At 36.4% G+C, this 15183-nt stretch overlaps 1 protein-coding gene across 19 annotated transcripts in view; it reads right to left on the reverse strand.

Moving 5' to 3' along the window:
- The window catches only part of LOC128020142 (PTB domain-containing engulfment adapter protein 1-like), a 197137-nt gene that overhangs the window by 9520 nt on the left and 172434 nt on the right, over positions 1–15183 (reverse strand). For 16 of the 19 annotated variants that reach the window (XM_052606800.1, XM_052606799.1, XM_052606798.1 and 13 more), the window contains 2 exons: positions 4525–4607; positions 14–75 (listed from right to left, as the gene is read on the reverse strand). In XM_052606800.1, coding sequence (XP_052462760.1) covers positions 14–75; positions 4525–4552 — 90 coding nt within the window. In that variant the 5' untranslated portion in view covers positions 4553–4607. Of the gene's footprint in view, positions 1–13; positions 76–4524; positions 4608–8794; positions 8982–15183 lie in introns of those variants that run through there. The other 3 variants (XM_052606794.1, XM_052606810.1, XM_052606805.1) reach the window with 3 other exon arrangements.

Consider the following 15183-nt stretch of genomic DNA (forward strand, 5'->3'; position numbering starts at 1 on the left):
TCATAATACATACCTTGGCATTGTATGGTATAAAATGCTTGGCCAGTGCTTCTGGAGTGTGCATCCATGATTTATCTAGAAGGAGACAGAACACTATTAATGTAATAAGGTTCTTTATGAAGTACGCAATAACTTAATGATATCCTTAATGATTTAGACAAACAGTATATAAATAAGTAGTCCTTTAAACCAGCTGCTGTTCAAACCTCTTAGCAGCAAAAATCTTTAATGTAAATGTGTATAAACAACAAACCAATTATTATAAATGATTATTCATTAAATCAACTGCTGTTCAGACCTCTTAACGGTAAATGTGTTTGAACAACAAACCATAGGATTACAAATAATTATTTTGTTCCTTTACAGTACTTACATAACTGTTAAATCAAGTAATTTTCAAAGATTGTCAAAGATGAACAGCCAAATGCCTGTGTTGAAGAAGGATTTGAAAGGAGTGCAGACGGGGTCAGATGTGATGGACAGGAGACACCACTGTGCCTGTGCTTGTGTGACAGCTTAGAGGAAACTGCAAGGCCTAACTGTGACAAACAAGCCACAGGAGTTTAGCGCACATGCCGATTTGCTCAGCATCAACACCCTGAGTTCATTAACAGAGTTAGCCACACCATCCCATGTCCAAAATCACTTCCCATTCCCTACAGTATATAGCACTTATCAGGTGTTTGGTAATGCACATTTCCAACATTGTAAATCTTCACACTCTTTCCCTTGGTCTGAAAAATGGATTACTCTAAACAGTCATTTTAAATGTTAGCAACACATTTTGAGGCATTCAGAGCAATTAGGGTTTAAACTGGTGAGTTACAGATATGTGATTGTTCATTATATTTAAATATAATATTATATAATATAATAAGATTCAATCTCAGTTGTATATTCTAATCTTATACTTATCCTTGTGAACTTATTGCCTATTGAAAATCTGCTAGTTTTTCTTCTTCCACAAACTGTCAGGATACAGTGTTTGCCCACTGAGATTCCACATAAAGTGGAAGTGATTCATCGGTCAAATGTAGAGCGCACACATGAAAATGTATTTTGTGTACATCTGTGTGTAGGAATGGTGGGTGCTTTATAGAGATTACCATGATGCCGAAGCTGATGACAAAGTGTTTGGAGAAATGCATTGCTTATAATACTTTCAGAAGAGAAACCAATAAAAATGGACAATAGACGACAAAGAGAAAAATCTGTCAAAAGGTCGTAGCATAAAGCAATGAAATGTGCTTGTGTCAAAAGTGGTTGAGTCTGTGGTGCCATCAAAACTTTTCTCAGCATATCTGATCATCCTGACTGTTGATCTGTTTGTCTGACTATTAGTAGGCTGAGGGAGTGTTTTGCATTGAATTTAATGAAAAGGAAGAGCAGCCAAATAGTGATTATGTTTCCCAAACTAATATCTAGCGATCAATAACTGAAAATCAACTCTGTCGAATCAGAATATCTTGAAATATTCTTAGCTGGTTTTCTCTGCAAGGGCTTCAGAGGATCGTAAAAGCCTTGGCAGTCTCTGTATCTAATTTTACAGCTCACTGCTTTGATTCATGGAGCCCTGAATGGCAATAAGAAGACATTATAACAGAAATAAGACAGCAATCATCGATCACAATAGTAATGCTTCTATATGCCACTCCAACAAATAGTAAAGAAATGCCCTGGGCACTAAGCCTTTGTATTGCATTTAAATTTTTAAACCACTGTTTCATGCTCACAACTAGTTCAGAATGCAGCAGCTAGGCTGCTAGTGGGTGCTAAGAAAAGTTATCATATCACTCCTATTTTAGCTTCTCTCTAGTGACTACCAGGGAACTACAGGAGAAAATATAAAACTATTTTGTATGTTTTTAAAGCAGTGCATGGGATGTGCCCTGCTTACGTGTCTGAGCTCATTGCAGTTTGTCAAGTACCTAGGTCTCTAAGATCTCATAATAAGTTATTGCTTCCTGTCCCTCGTACTTATTTAAAGTACTAAGTTAAAGGGGATCAGGCCTTTGCTGATGCGGGGCCGAAGCTCTGGAATAGTCTAAGCTCCTCAGGAACTTAGAGAGGTCTCACCTTTAAATGCTTTTAAAGTTAAAGTCAAAAACTACTTCTTGTCTTTAGCCTTTGAGAGCCTGGGCTAGTCTTTGTTTAATAGGATGGGTGTTGTTTAAGTTGTGTGTTTTAATGAAGTGTTTCTTGATTGTACAGTGTTTTGGTCTGCAGGTGAAGTTGTAAAGTGCTCTTTAAATAAAAGTTAATGAATGAATGAATTTAAATAGATGAAGTGTTGAATATGCATTGTTTTATACATGGTCTGGGCCACAAGTTCTAGTAAGTACATGGACAGTTTTTCATTAAAGAAAGACTGTTTTATGCATAATCGCAGGGTATTTCTCCCTCTATGCACTAAAAAAGCCTGAAGGTATTAGCAATGCCATGATGACATATTCAGAAATTTCTTAAAGCATTTAAGATAATACATAAGAAAAGAGACACAACAACTACTGTAATGTAAGTAATTAGGAAGTAGAACTGTGTATAACTTAGCTAAGGTTATTTACAGGATACTGGGAATACTAGATTGTCACCAAATGGAATCATTTCTGAGCTTAAAAGTGTAAAAAAAAAAAAAAAAAAAAAATTAAAAAAAGACAAAAGAATAACAAATACACAAATCACATCAGAGATTATGCCAAATCATTACTCAAAGTTTCACGACTGAGAAATCTTTTGTGTTGTTGAGGCTATTCAAGCTGATCTTGTTTGGTTTCAAACTTGATTTTATTACGCTCTAAATAACAGACACTGTTGCTATTTCATGTTCTGTGTCTGGTAATTGGATGCATAAGTCTGGAAAGTATCTGGTTCCAATTATTTCTTTGTCATCACACAAACACCATTTGTGCCTTTGGCTTTGTGGATTACGAACCATTTAATTCAGAAACTAACAGTCTATACAAGTTGAGTATGTAACAGTAATTTATATTTCATTCTTCTATATATCAGCAGTTTACACTGAAAAAATCAAATATTCAAAACATTATTTTGACAGCTTGACAAAGCCAACATATATTATATTATTTAACAAATTTACAGTTCATACAACAGATTTTTTTGTCCTATAGCTGACCATCCATCCAAAACTATACAGATAAGGCTTATAACATCTTGAAAAACCTATATTTACACTACCTTACTGACCAATGACAAATCACACATCTAATTGCAATGGCATTAGTCAGACTACATTAGACAGAAACCTCTCTGTGAATCTTCTGTAACATCACACCACCACTCACACCAAATACTGCTGCTAATGATACATGGCCATAAAGTGATTACTGTTTCTCTCTGGTAAACATTGCTATTGTTCATAAGTGGCTTGGAGACACCTTTTTGTGTTAGGTGGAGAAGTTAATGCTGTCCTTCAGATAGATGGGCTATTGGTGTCCTCCACGGTCCAACAGCACTGTCCTCTGCGCCAGAAAAGAAGCAACTGTGACAGCAGGAACGTCCGTGCAAGGCAGTGGAAGGAAATGTTTCGTGGCTGCAAGAGCTTTGCTTTTTTCAGTGCCAAAATAAGTACTTTGTAATGCCTAACCTCTTTATGAAATCATATTACAACTTTTTCTGGGTAAATTAGCAAATTCTAAACGAATATGCAATGTAGTACACTAGAGATGCATTATACAAATACCACGTTGAGCCACCAATGACCTTGTTGTTTAGCGAAAGTGGGATTTCATGTTTTAAACATTGGAGATAACAGTTTATGAAAACATTAGATAAGCTACCCACAAATGTTCTTATAATAATACAGTTTTCAGTGGCAGCAGATTGTATTGGTACTTGAAAATAGTATTCTGCAAACTTACAATACTTAAAAACCCAGATGTAATACATTCGCCTGAGAATATAGCTGGACATATCATTACATCATTTGCCATCCTGAGGGATTCAGCACTGGACACTACTTGCGATTATAATCTATATCTTCAAAGCAAGGCAGACAGGCCAGCAGGAGCTCCTAACACAGAAATATTACTAGTGCATTCCCTGCCATCTGGGATCTAAGACTGGCCGGTAGGGTTTATCACATCAAATATCCATTAATTCATTTTGGGAAGAAGGGTAAGACAGGTGGTTGTAAATACATAGAGGAAAAAAAAACAGACCTCTGGAGGCAGACAGGTTGTCTGCTCCAAGCCACTGAGAAATGACAGAAAGCGAGGAGAGACTAGTGAGGAACAAAGAGAGGTAAAGATAGACAGAGATACGCTGACAGATAGGAGTACGAAAAGGGAGAGTCTGAACAATAGAGTTTTATAAGGGTTTCTGTTAGGACTGTCAATTTTAACATATATGCAAATATATATGGAAATAAGAATTTCTATTAATTAGACAATGCCATCAAATTGATTACATTTGAAAAATTGTTTGACGGCCCTATAGGTTCTGAGCTGGACAGACATACAGAGGAAAGAGAGGAAAGCAAAACAAAAACTGGTACAACCCACAAACCTTTTTTTCTGTTAAATGCCCGGTTCATGCTTGAAAACGCTCCGTCTCAGCTGCGATTTCCTGGAATGTGCCACCTCTACCTGCTGGGTGAGAACGTAAATGGAAATTTAATCAACGGAGTCTGAGAAATAGGACTACATGCTACAAAAACAAAATCCTGTGACTCTGCCTCTAAGGTTAAGTCTCCTATGGTGTGTTATTGCACAAAAATGTTACTCAGTTAAAAGTTATTGGGTTCATATGAAATAAAAAGCAAATATCACTTTAAAAAAAATTGGGGTGATAAATCTAAAGATTTACAACAGGTAGGAGAGTTATTAGTCAAAACTATAAATGGTATGGGTAAATAAATACGGCCTTCATGGTTTGAATATTTCAAAAAGTTAAGACTGACAGTCAAATGAAAGGTGCTGTAATATATATATATATATATATATATATATATATATATATATATATATATATGCAAAAGCCACTAGAATAATAATAAAAAGTCAGTTATTTCTATCTTTTGCTGTAGTGTGTCAGTTGGAAATATCAGTTTCATTTCCAAACATTCCTTTTTCGATTGAAATAATCCAGTGAGATTTGTGTATGCACAAGGAATCTGACAGCAGCCAGTGCTCCACACAGAAATCTGATCTCACCATAAACCAGTGTATCTGAAATGACATGAAGAATCACAAAAAAAAAAAAAAAAACTGAGACAGACTAAATCCAGAAGAACTGTGAAAAATCTATTTATTACATTATTTTTGAAAGCATCCTTACATTACAGCATTTTTACACAAGTGCCTAAAACACAGGCTATAGCTTTGCAGGTAGGTTTCTTCAGGCAGGCAGGCAGGCAGGCAGGCAGGCATCTATCTATATATCTATCTATCTATCTATCTATCTATCTATCTATCTATCTATCTATCTATCTATCTATCTATCTATCTATCTATATTGTTTTAATAATAAGCTTAAAATGACTGAAATTGTTTACAATTGAATGAAAATCAAATTGGACTTGTGTGGCTTTTTGCCCATGTCTTTGAGACCATTTATACCATGTACTCCTGAACATCACCACAAAAAAAAACTTTTAACATGTATATAAATTATCTTCAAGTGAAATATTTTCTAAAATGAAAATCTCTCTTTCCCCAAAGCCACATGTGAGACTGAAGCCATACTGGCTATTGAAAAAAAGACAGGGGAGAGCTGTACTGTATGTACCACTCAAAACATCCTGTTTCAATGGGAAAAACAATGTGAACAGACAGAAAATTGTGCTCATTTCATTGGCACTACAGGAAAAAAAACGATGTCCTGTAGAATTTCTTTTCACTGCATGCTAGTTCCTAAGCATCTCCCTCTCAGGCATTGTCAAACATCAGGAGATAAGCTTAGCCAATGACTTATACAGGCTTTGAAACAAACTAATCTAATGTTAAGCCCAATGGGCAGACATATTACACTGTTATTGTTGGATGGATGGATGCTGAAAGAAGAGATTGCAAGACCTCCTCAAGGGGTCCATGTGCGCATTACTGATTTCCTGATCCAGAGAGACAAAAGCTTTTCAAAGAAAATCTTCAGACAAATGTGCCTTTAACCTCACAGTGACTTCAGATTCATTACTCATTACTCCCACTACCTCGAACATAATACAGGACAACTTTCCTGGGTTTGTTTATCTTTGACTTCCTTAATTTGTTACATAGAGCTAATCATGTTCATGGTAAAATGCAATGAGACAATGAGAACACTGCAGTTTTAATGTTGTACATAACTTAAATCATTTTATTTTTGTGCTATGAATAAATAAGCAGCTTTCATGCAAGCACAATTATTAAATGTTCAAGGTAGTGTGCACTTTTTTTTTCTCCTCTAAAACATCATGGTCATGATAGAATTTTTTTTTTTAAACTGATTATGTGATGTCTTGAGAGGAAATGCTAAGTTCCATTCAGACCATTTAGTATGAAATGCTATTACGATATAACCACTAGTGTTTTAAACAAGTCCTTTCACACAACATCTTGCAAAATATGCAATGTAAGTAGAGATTCCTATGATTTTTACAGTGTGTTTTCATGTGAAGGGTGTGGTGCTTCACTGGAATGAAGCAGTAAATTATAGTATTTTGGGAAGACATCTTGGCACAGAAGAATGTCATTTAAGGTTTCATGACAAAACATTGCATTTATGTTTTCTTTAAACCCCAAACATTCCACTTTGTACCATTTACATGATGATGACAATATGCAAGGCACTAACTGAGCCAATGAGGCATAAATCCACAATATCGGGTTTTTGTCTTAAGAGCATAGGTTCGTCTATGACACATGGGCCATAACACATCTGAATTGTCGCAAGAGACCTGTGAAAATCCCTTAAAGTTTTATTCAGAAAATATGAATATGCATCAGACAAATACATCTTTTTAAAAGTTATTTATTTTATTTTATTATTATTTTATTTATTAGCACATTAAGGTTTTGTTGGCTCCCAAGAGAGCAATGCAAACATGACAGACAGCCAACTTTAAAAACTAAGAGGCTGAACAGGAAGACAGGCACTTGTATTTTTATTTATTTATTTTTATTCACAGGCAATTGAGCTGTCATAAAGAGCCATGGAGAGTCAAATGCACAAGGACAGCGGGCATCACTGACTGAGCAGGTGGAGTCACGAGTTTATCGTGTCTCCCTGCCAGCAGCCTGAAGAGACAAAGAACTGGAACAACTTCGAAAGAATTCATAAATCATTCGGAGTTCTGTCACAGTTCAGAAAGCTTTTGAAAAAGGGCTGACATATATAAACTGAGTCATATTTACAGTCAACATTGCAAAGGTTTCCTAACCTATTAACACATTTGCTCCACAAAACACCGACTATTTCATTTATTATAACATTCCACAGTGAGTGTAAAAAAATCTGAGTATGATGCCCATTCTTTCTCTTTTATTATGCTTCGTAATATTATCAGATGCCCAGTCACACCTGGGCAAACACCTGGTTGTGCTGTGTGCCCGAATGACTGACAGCAGCAGTGTTTGTTCTCCATTTATCACTTCCTGGCTGGTCACTCTGTCCCACAGGGGAGACCCCGAGACCTTCCTTTATGCTGAGCTGCAAAGTTCTGCTGATAATATTTAGCACCTTCAAAGAGAACTCCAGCTTAGGGATGCCTGAGAGAACCCAATGCAATTTATAACTGCTGGGTGGAGAAGCTACAACCTTCAGATTTGAGACTGAGATTGCATGGGTCCTTTTTGCTGTATTTAAAGTACAAATATAGTTGCAAATAGCAGTTATTGGGATCCAAGTGCAGTTAGTCTTTCAGCTAAAAATCCCACAAAACTATTAATATTCTAAAACAATAACTGCTAAGGCCTTCTGGACTACAGTGTTACGAAGTCTATCAAATACAGACCAGCGAACAACTTTATTTGCAAATCATATTTTCCAATAATGTAATATGTTGGAAAAATGTTATATGCAGAAACAAATGTGGGTATAAGAGATATCTAAAATGAGACAAATCCATTAATATAAAACGCCTGTTTCTCATGAAAATATAAAAATAGTTTTTTAGTAGAACCAATATCCCGTATCACAACTTCTGAGTTCAGGCAGACATTTAGGCCTTTCTACAATTTACAGTTTCTTCTGCAAATTCCATTTTAGGAGAGAAAAAAAATAAAATTATTATGACAAAAATGATTTCTGCACTTCATGCTTGGAATCCTAAAAATGGCATCAAAAAATAAAAACATGTTAAAATACTGTTATGACTTGGGAAATGCCATTTTTTTAATATTGTAGTCAACTATCAAAAAAACTTTATATAATAATTATGATGTTGACATTTCAAAATCCCAGAATTTCCAAACACTCAAAAGCATGCAGCAGTTTGGGATGAACGGGAAAATATAAACATCCACAGTCCAAAAAAAAAAAAAAAAAAAAAAAAGGTTAAGGCCGTTCAAAGCAGAGGAACATTCCACTGGTATGACCAATATCTGAGTCAACACTGCCAGCATTTACAACAAAACTATGCTTCAACACCACAACTGCACTGAGTGAAATAAAACTATCATTTGTTTCCAACAGAACCCTATTCACAGAGCTCAAATAGCAACGATTCTAAAAGAATGTTTATTAATTCAACCCTCTGGATTCCTTACAGTTGTTATTCTCTGCTGAGCTCAGAGCCATACTCCAAACACTCCTCTCCTTTCTGTCAGACCTCTCCACATAAAAAGACCAACATTCTTACCAATAATAAGATATTTCCAAAGCACCAGCCAGTGTCTTCTGCAAAAGATGAACCGAATGAAAAAAACAGTGGAGAGCGTCTTTAGACTAAAGCGAAATGTAGAGCCGGGCAACTTATTTGCTTTAACACAAGCTGGGATACTAAGGAGGAAGTTCCAGCAGTGCTTAATAGTTTTCAGCTGTGGGCCAGATGGGGTTATGTGAAGTAAGAGGGGCGGAGGGTTTGCAAGCAAAACTAGGTGTCTCATGAGTGTGTAAGAACTTCTTGAAAGAAAGAACAAGAGAAAGGAATAATAAGGAAAATATTTTAGATTTATATATCTGGAAAACATGGTTCCGATTGCCCAATAACAGTTTTAACAGTAAAATATCTCTGTAAAATAATCGCTAAAACTGTTGTCCACTGTTCAGAGCAAAATAGGCCTACTAGCACTTTCTTTTCACTTAGATTTATTATTTCATTTTTATTTTTTTTCCTTTTCAACATTAGAATGCACAATTGGCAGTATTTTGCAACTCAAAAAAAAAAAAAAAGTAATAACCTTAATAAAAGGGGTTTAGGCTATTTTGCATTGCTAACACTGACCAAGGCTGCAATATACATGTTTTAAATAATAGTAATAATAATATTTATATATTTTCTTTTTCCCACAAAGAAGTATCAGTGTTAGCAGGGCATCTGTGTTAGTAATTTTCATAAGGTCATTTACTCACTGAAAACTTGTTGAACATATCAAAACAAAAGTTTCCACCACAGAAAAAAAAAAAAAAAAACATTTACCACAAAAATTCTGGTACATACTTCAGCCACAGAGCAACTTGAGTGCAAGACAGTAGACTTTGGTGGCTAACAGTTTTACACTCACTGAAATCTGACTTATGCCTTATTCAACATGTCACAAATGACCAAGACACTAGACAGACAGCAGACTTGGAAACGTTCAGACCATATAGATGGTGAAAAGTACAGCCATTCTCTCTTCACATCTCCAATAAGAAATAGAGAGGGGTGGGGTAGTGTTAGTATTGGCATCAGCAGGTCTGAGAATATTATTTGTAAGGTTTATTTTCCTTTCTTATGCTAAAATTTGTTTTCTTTCCATCCTCATTCCCCCCTTTTCCTTGAGAGGACAGATTTAGAGAGGAGAAAGTAATGCATTTAAGACTTTGAAATTGTCCATTCTGTGAGGTAAAAGTACTAATTCTGTGGTTTTCACATAAATGTAATACAAAATGGTCAACTGTTTATTTCGGTGAAACAATTCCAAACTCTTACTCAACCATTAAAATGTGCTACCATTAAAAAACATTTCACAGAAGTGTGGGTTTGCACATCCCAGACTGAACTGTCTGTTAGTCCAATAGTTGCTTCTATAAAGATAGACGCATACGCCTCGTTTGAATAAATATAGCCAAAATCTGTCAAAATCCCACCAAAACCGGTTTCCATGACCTATCACGAGAGGCAAAAGGTTACGTTTTAATCGCATAAAACAATGTCATTTCGTAATACTTTTTTAATCGACATTTATGAAATATCACCAAATTTTTCCGCAAATCTGTAATGGTACCGCGCCTACTGAGAGAGATTATGTATGTAGATACATTGACTCAGTGGCTTGCAGAAGATGAAAGGAAACCAAGTGGGTGAGGAGATCTTGCTGGGAGAAAGAGGAGCACTTGTTAAGGTCAGAAGCTAGCCGAAGTAAAAGTCTTTACATTTTTATTTTTGCTTCACCCCAGTCTTCCTTTGCCAAGAACATATTTCTATCTGTATCTGATCATGGTACAAAAAAAGGCATTGAAAAAGCAACCCCGTTCCAAAATTCTTAGTGAACTGCCTACGTAGGGAGCATCACTGACAAGCTCTAAATTTGTTTTTTGTTGTAGTCGCTCACTAGGTTCCCACTTGCCTGCTTATTTTTTAAAGCAAAATAATTTGAGCACTATTTGCTGCCTAAAGCATTTCAAATCAGCCACTTGTGAGGTTAAAGTGGTTTTCTTCATAAATTGTGATAAACCGGCCTTGATGAGCTATAATTACAGGATAACTCAAGACATACCATACCATCAATTAATAGAACAACACCAAGGTTGAGCAACAGAGCATTTTTCAATAGATCAGCTGTCAACATTTAACCAATATTTTGAATGAGTTTTACTGCAGGTTTGAAAAGCCTGGTCTCACACCCCACATCCGCTCTGATCATCTCACAACAAAGACTCCACCTCCCTCCCCACAACTGCTTCTCAGCCTGTACTTAAGATCTGTGAAGATGATGTATGCAAAGTCTTCAGGAAACAGAAAATAAATAAAGCCAAAGGCCCGAATAATTTCTCTCCAGCATGCCTTAAAGCCTGTGCTGTCCTGCTGTCATCCTTCTTCACACTGATCTTCAACGGATCACTGGAGCTGTGTGAAGTCCCTCCCTGCTTCAAATGCTCCAACCATTATCCCTGTACCCCAAAAAAACAAAAATCACTTGACTACAGCTCTGTTACTTTAATGTTTGCTGTCATGAAGTCATTTGAGAAGCTGGTGTTGGCCTACTTGAAGGACATTACTGGAACCTTGCTGGACCCCTGAAATTTGCTTACAGAGCAAACAGGTCTGTGGATGATGCAGTCAATATGGGACTGCACCACACCCTCCAACAAACCAGGGATTTATGCAAGGATCCTGTTTGTGGAATTCAGTTCTGAATTCAACACCATCATCCTGGATAGCCTCCTGTATAAACTGACCTAGCTCTCTGTACCCAGCTCCATATGTCAGTGGATAACCAGCTTCCTGACAGACAGGCAGCAACTAGTGAGGCTGGGAAAATTCACATCCAACACCCGCACCATCAGCAATGGAGCTCATCATGGATGTGAAGAGATAATTCTTGAAGTTTGCAAATGACACCACAGTCATTTGTCTCATTCAGGATGGTGGCGAGTCTGCTCACAGACAAGAGTTTGAGCAGCTTGCTGTCTAGTGCAGTCACAAAAACCTGGAGCTGAACATGCTCAAAACTGTGGAGAGGATTGTGGACTTTAGGAGATAGGCCAGAGCTTGTTTTCATACAATAAGTGAATAGAGCAAAGAAAAGATGGTCTACACTCTTTAATAATTTAGGGTTTAAGTTAGTTCACCAGAATTGGACACACTTTATATTAAGTGGCCTTAACTACTATGTACTTACATTTTATTCAATAATTTAGTACAATGTACTTATTGTGTATAAACATGTTTTTACATTGTACTTATATTTAAAAAAAAAAACTAGTAATTACATCTGTATTTAATTTCTGTAATTACATTGATAATTACACTGTTGACCCATACTTTACACCTTAACCCACCCTTAAACTTACCCATACCTCCAACCCTCTCCCTGACCTTACCCCTATCCCAGCTCAATAGCAGCAAAAGTGTTTTACAATACAATATGAACACAATAAGTACATTGTACTTATTTTTTATGTAAGTACATAGTAGTTAAGGCCACCTAATATAAAGTGGGACCCCAGAATTTATTCAGGAAAGCTTGAAAGGCCAGGGTCAACTGATGTCTCTTGATATGTTTCTATAATGACTCATGCTGCTTCACATAAAAATAACACTTAAAACGACAAAGGAACAATGAATAAATAATTTAAGAAATTCAGAGCCATTTTGCTGCAAAAACATTTGAGTGCTTCATAATTAAAAAAGTATCTGTTTACCAAACCATAGGTGAGGAGTCCCATTTTCACAAAGTCCAAAGTTAGCATTTTGTCACATCTAATAATGGCAAATTATAAATGACCAGTTATAAATTTCTATTTACCTTATTTTTGGGTTGTTTTGTCCTTGCACATTTTAAAAAACACTAAAGGTTATTTGTTTTCTATTGCAGAACCTAATTCCTGTTAAATTATTTGTTAAACTGCAGTCCCAATTTTTACTTATATTTTGAACTTGAAAACATTTTGTATTCTGCTTCAGAAATACACTAACACAATGCAGAATGATTCAGATATATGCTCTGTGCTAGATGAGCTAGAGTACATATGTTTACACAGAAGTATTACTGTAAGGGTCATTTGGACTATTTTTTCCCAAACCCATAGGGTCCTTCACCTAAACCAACAAAGCATGGCTTTCCGGAGTAACCACGCGATGATATTTTAAGCAAAAGCCTCAGCTGCACTTCAAGACAGAACATGTGTTTACAACCACCAGTGGATCTTGAGCAGGAAATGTGTGATTCGGTCTCAGTGATTGTTGCAGATGAGAGCTGAGAAAATATGTGTATGTGTGTGTGTGTCACTGTTCAAAAGTTTTAAAAAGAATCAACGATAGATTAATTTCCCCCCGAATTGACAGTAAAGACAGTTACAAGGTTACAAAAAACTGTTTTCAACATTGGCAATAGGAAGAACTTTATCTTGAGCACCAAATCAATCATTTCTGAAGAATCGTGTGACACTGAAAACTGGCTGCTAAAAATTCAGCTGGGCAACCATGGAAATGAACACATTTTTAAATGTATTAAAATAGAAATATAATATATATTTAACAAAATCCTTTTTTTAACTTTATTTTAAAATCACATATATATATATATATATATATATATATATATATATATATATATATATATATATATATATATATATATATGTCAGAAAAAGGAAACTGATGATTAGAGAATGTTTACTCTGTCCAACATACAGTCTGACAGCCCACAAAATGTAGCCTCTCATATCCCATGATTACCTCTCTCTGCCCTTCAAGGTCACATATAGTGGTCCATCAACGAGAGAATCAGAGGCTCCTGCTCTATAGCTGTAAAAACTGAATTACAGCCAGCTCTCTCTGTCAAAGGCAATGTACCCACGGCTACAGAGCCGATGGATCATGATCAAGTGAACCTAGAGCATCGAAAAAGCCTCTCTATGTTACCCTCTCTATCTCTTACACACAACTCTGTCTAGACCACAGACAGGAATATGCTGCATTTCAGTTTCAAACAGTTAAGGCTAATGAGAGAGGAATATAGGATCTGCAAACACTGCACAGAGGAGACCTAATTGCCAATTATATTTAGTTTGCAGTGGATCCATCTGAAGTTCTTCTGCAAACATGAGAAGCACCTTTCAACATATGAAACATCATTTTTGATGATCTCTGATCTGATTTATACAAACCTGATTCCAAAAAAGTTGGGACACTTTACAAATCATGAATAAAAACAGAATGCAATGATGTGGAAGTTTCAAATTTCTATTATTTTATTCAGAATACAACATAGATGACATATCAAATGTTTAAACTGAGAAAATGTATATAATTTTAAGGGGAAAATAAGTTTATTAAATTTCATGGCATCAACACATCTCAAAAAAGTTGGGACAAGGCCATGTTTACAACTGTGTGGCACCCACTCTTCTTTTTATAGCAGTCTGCAAACATCTGGGGACTGAGGAGACAAGATGCTCAAGTTTAGGAATAGGAATGTTGTCCCATTCTTGTCTAATACAGGCTTCTAGTTCATGATGCACCAAATATTTTTTATGGGTGAAAGATCTGGATTGTAGGCTGGCCATTTCAGTACCCGGATCCTTCTTCTACGCAGGCATGATGTTGTAGTTGATGCAGTATGTAGTCTGGCATTGTCATGTTGGAAAATGCAAGGTCTTCCCTGAAAGGGCCAACGTCTGGATGGGATGTTGTTCTAGAACTTGAATATACCTTTCACCATTGATGGTGCCTTTCCAGATGTGTAAGCTGCCCATGCCAGATGAACTCGTGCAACCCCGTACCATCAGAGATGCAGGCTCCTGAACTGAGCGCTGATAACAACTTGGGTTGTCCTTGTACTCTTTAGTCCAGATGACATGGCGTCCCAGTTTTCCAAGGACCTCAAATTTTGATTCGCCTGACACTGTGGATTGTGTTCACTGACAATGTTTTCTGGAAGTATTCCTGAGCCCATGTTGTGATTTCCATTACAGTAGCATTCCTGTATGTGATCCAGTGCCGTCTAAGGGCCCTAAGATCATGGGCATCTAGTATGGTAATCCGGCCTTGACCCTTATGCACAGAGATTGTTCCAGATTCTCTGAATCTTTGGGTGATATTATGCACTGTAGATGATAACTTCAAACTCTTTGCAATTTTTCACTGAGAAACTATTTTTCACCGCAGCATTGGGGGAATTGGTGATCCTCTGCCCATCTTGACTTCTGAGAGACACTGTCACTCTGAGAGGCTCTTTTTTTACCCAGTCATGTTGCCAATTGACCTAATAAGTTGCAAATTGCTCCTCCAGCTGTTCCTTATATGTACATTAAATTTTTCCGGCCTCTTATTGCTACCTGTCCCAATTTTTTTGGAATTAGTAGCTCTCATGAAATCCA

The sequence above is a fragment of the Carassius gibelio genome, chromosome A9 (assembly GCF_023724105.1).
Source record: "Carassius gibelio isolate Cgi1373 ecotype wild population from Czech Republic chromosome A9, carGib1.2-hapl.c, whole genome shotgun sequence".
Classification (NCBI taxonomy): Eukaryota; Metazoa; Chordata; class Actinopteri; order Cypriniformes; family Cyprinidae; genus Carassius; species Carassius gibelio.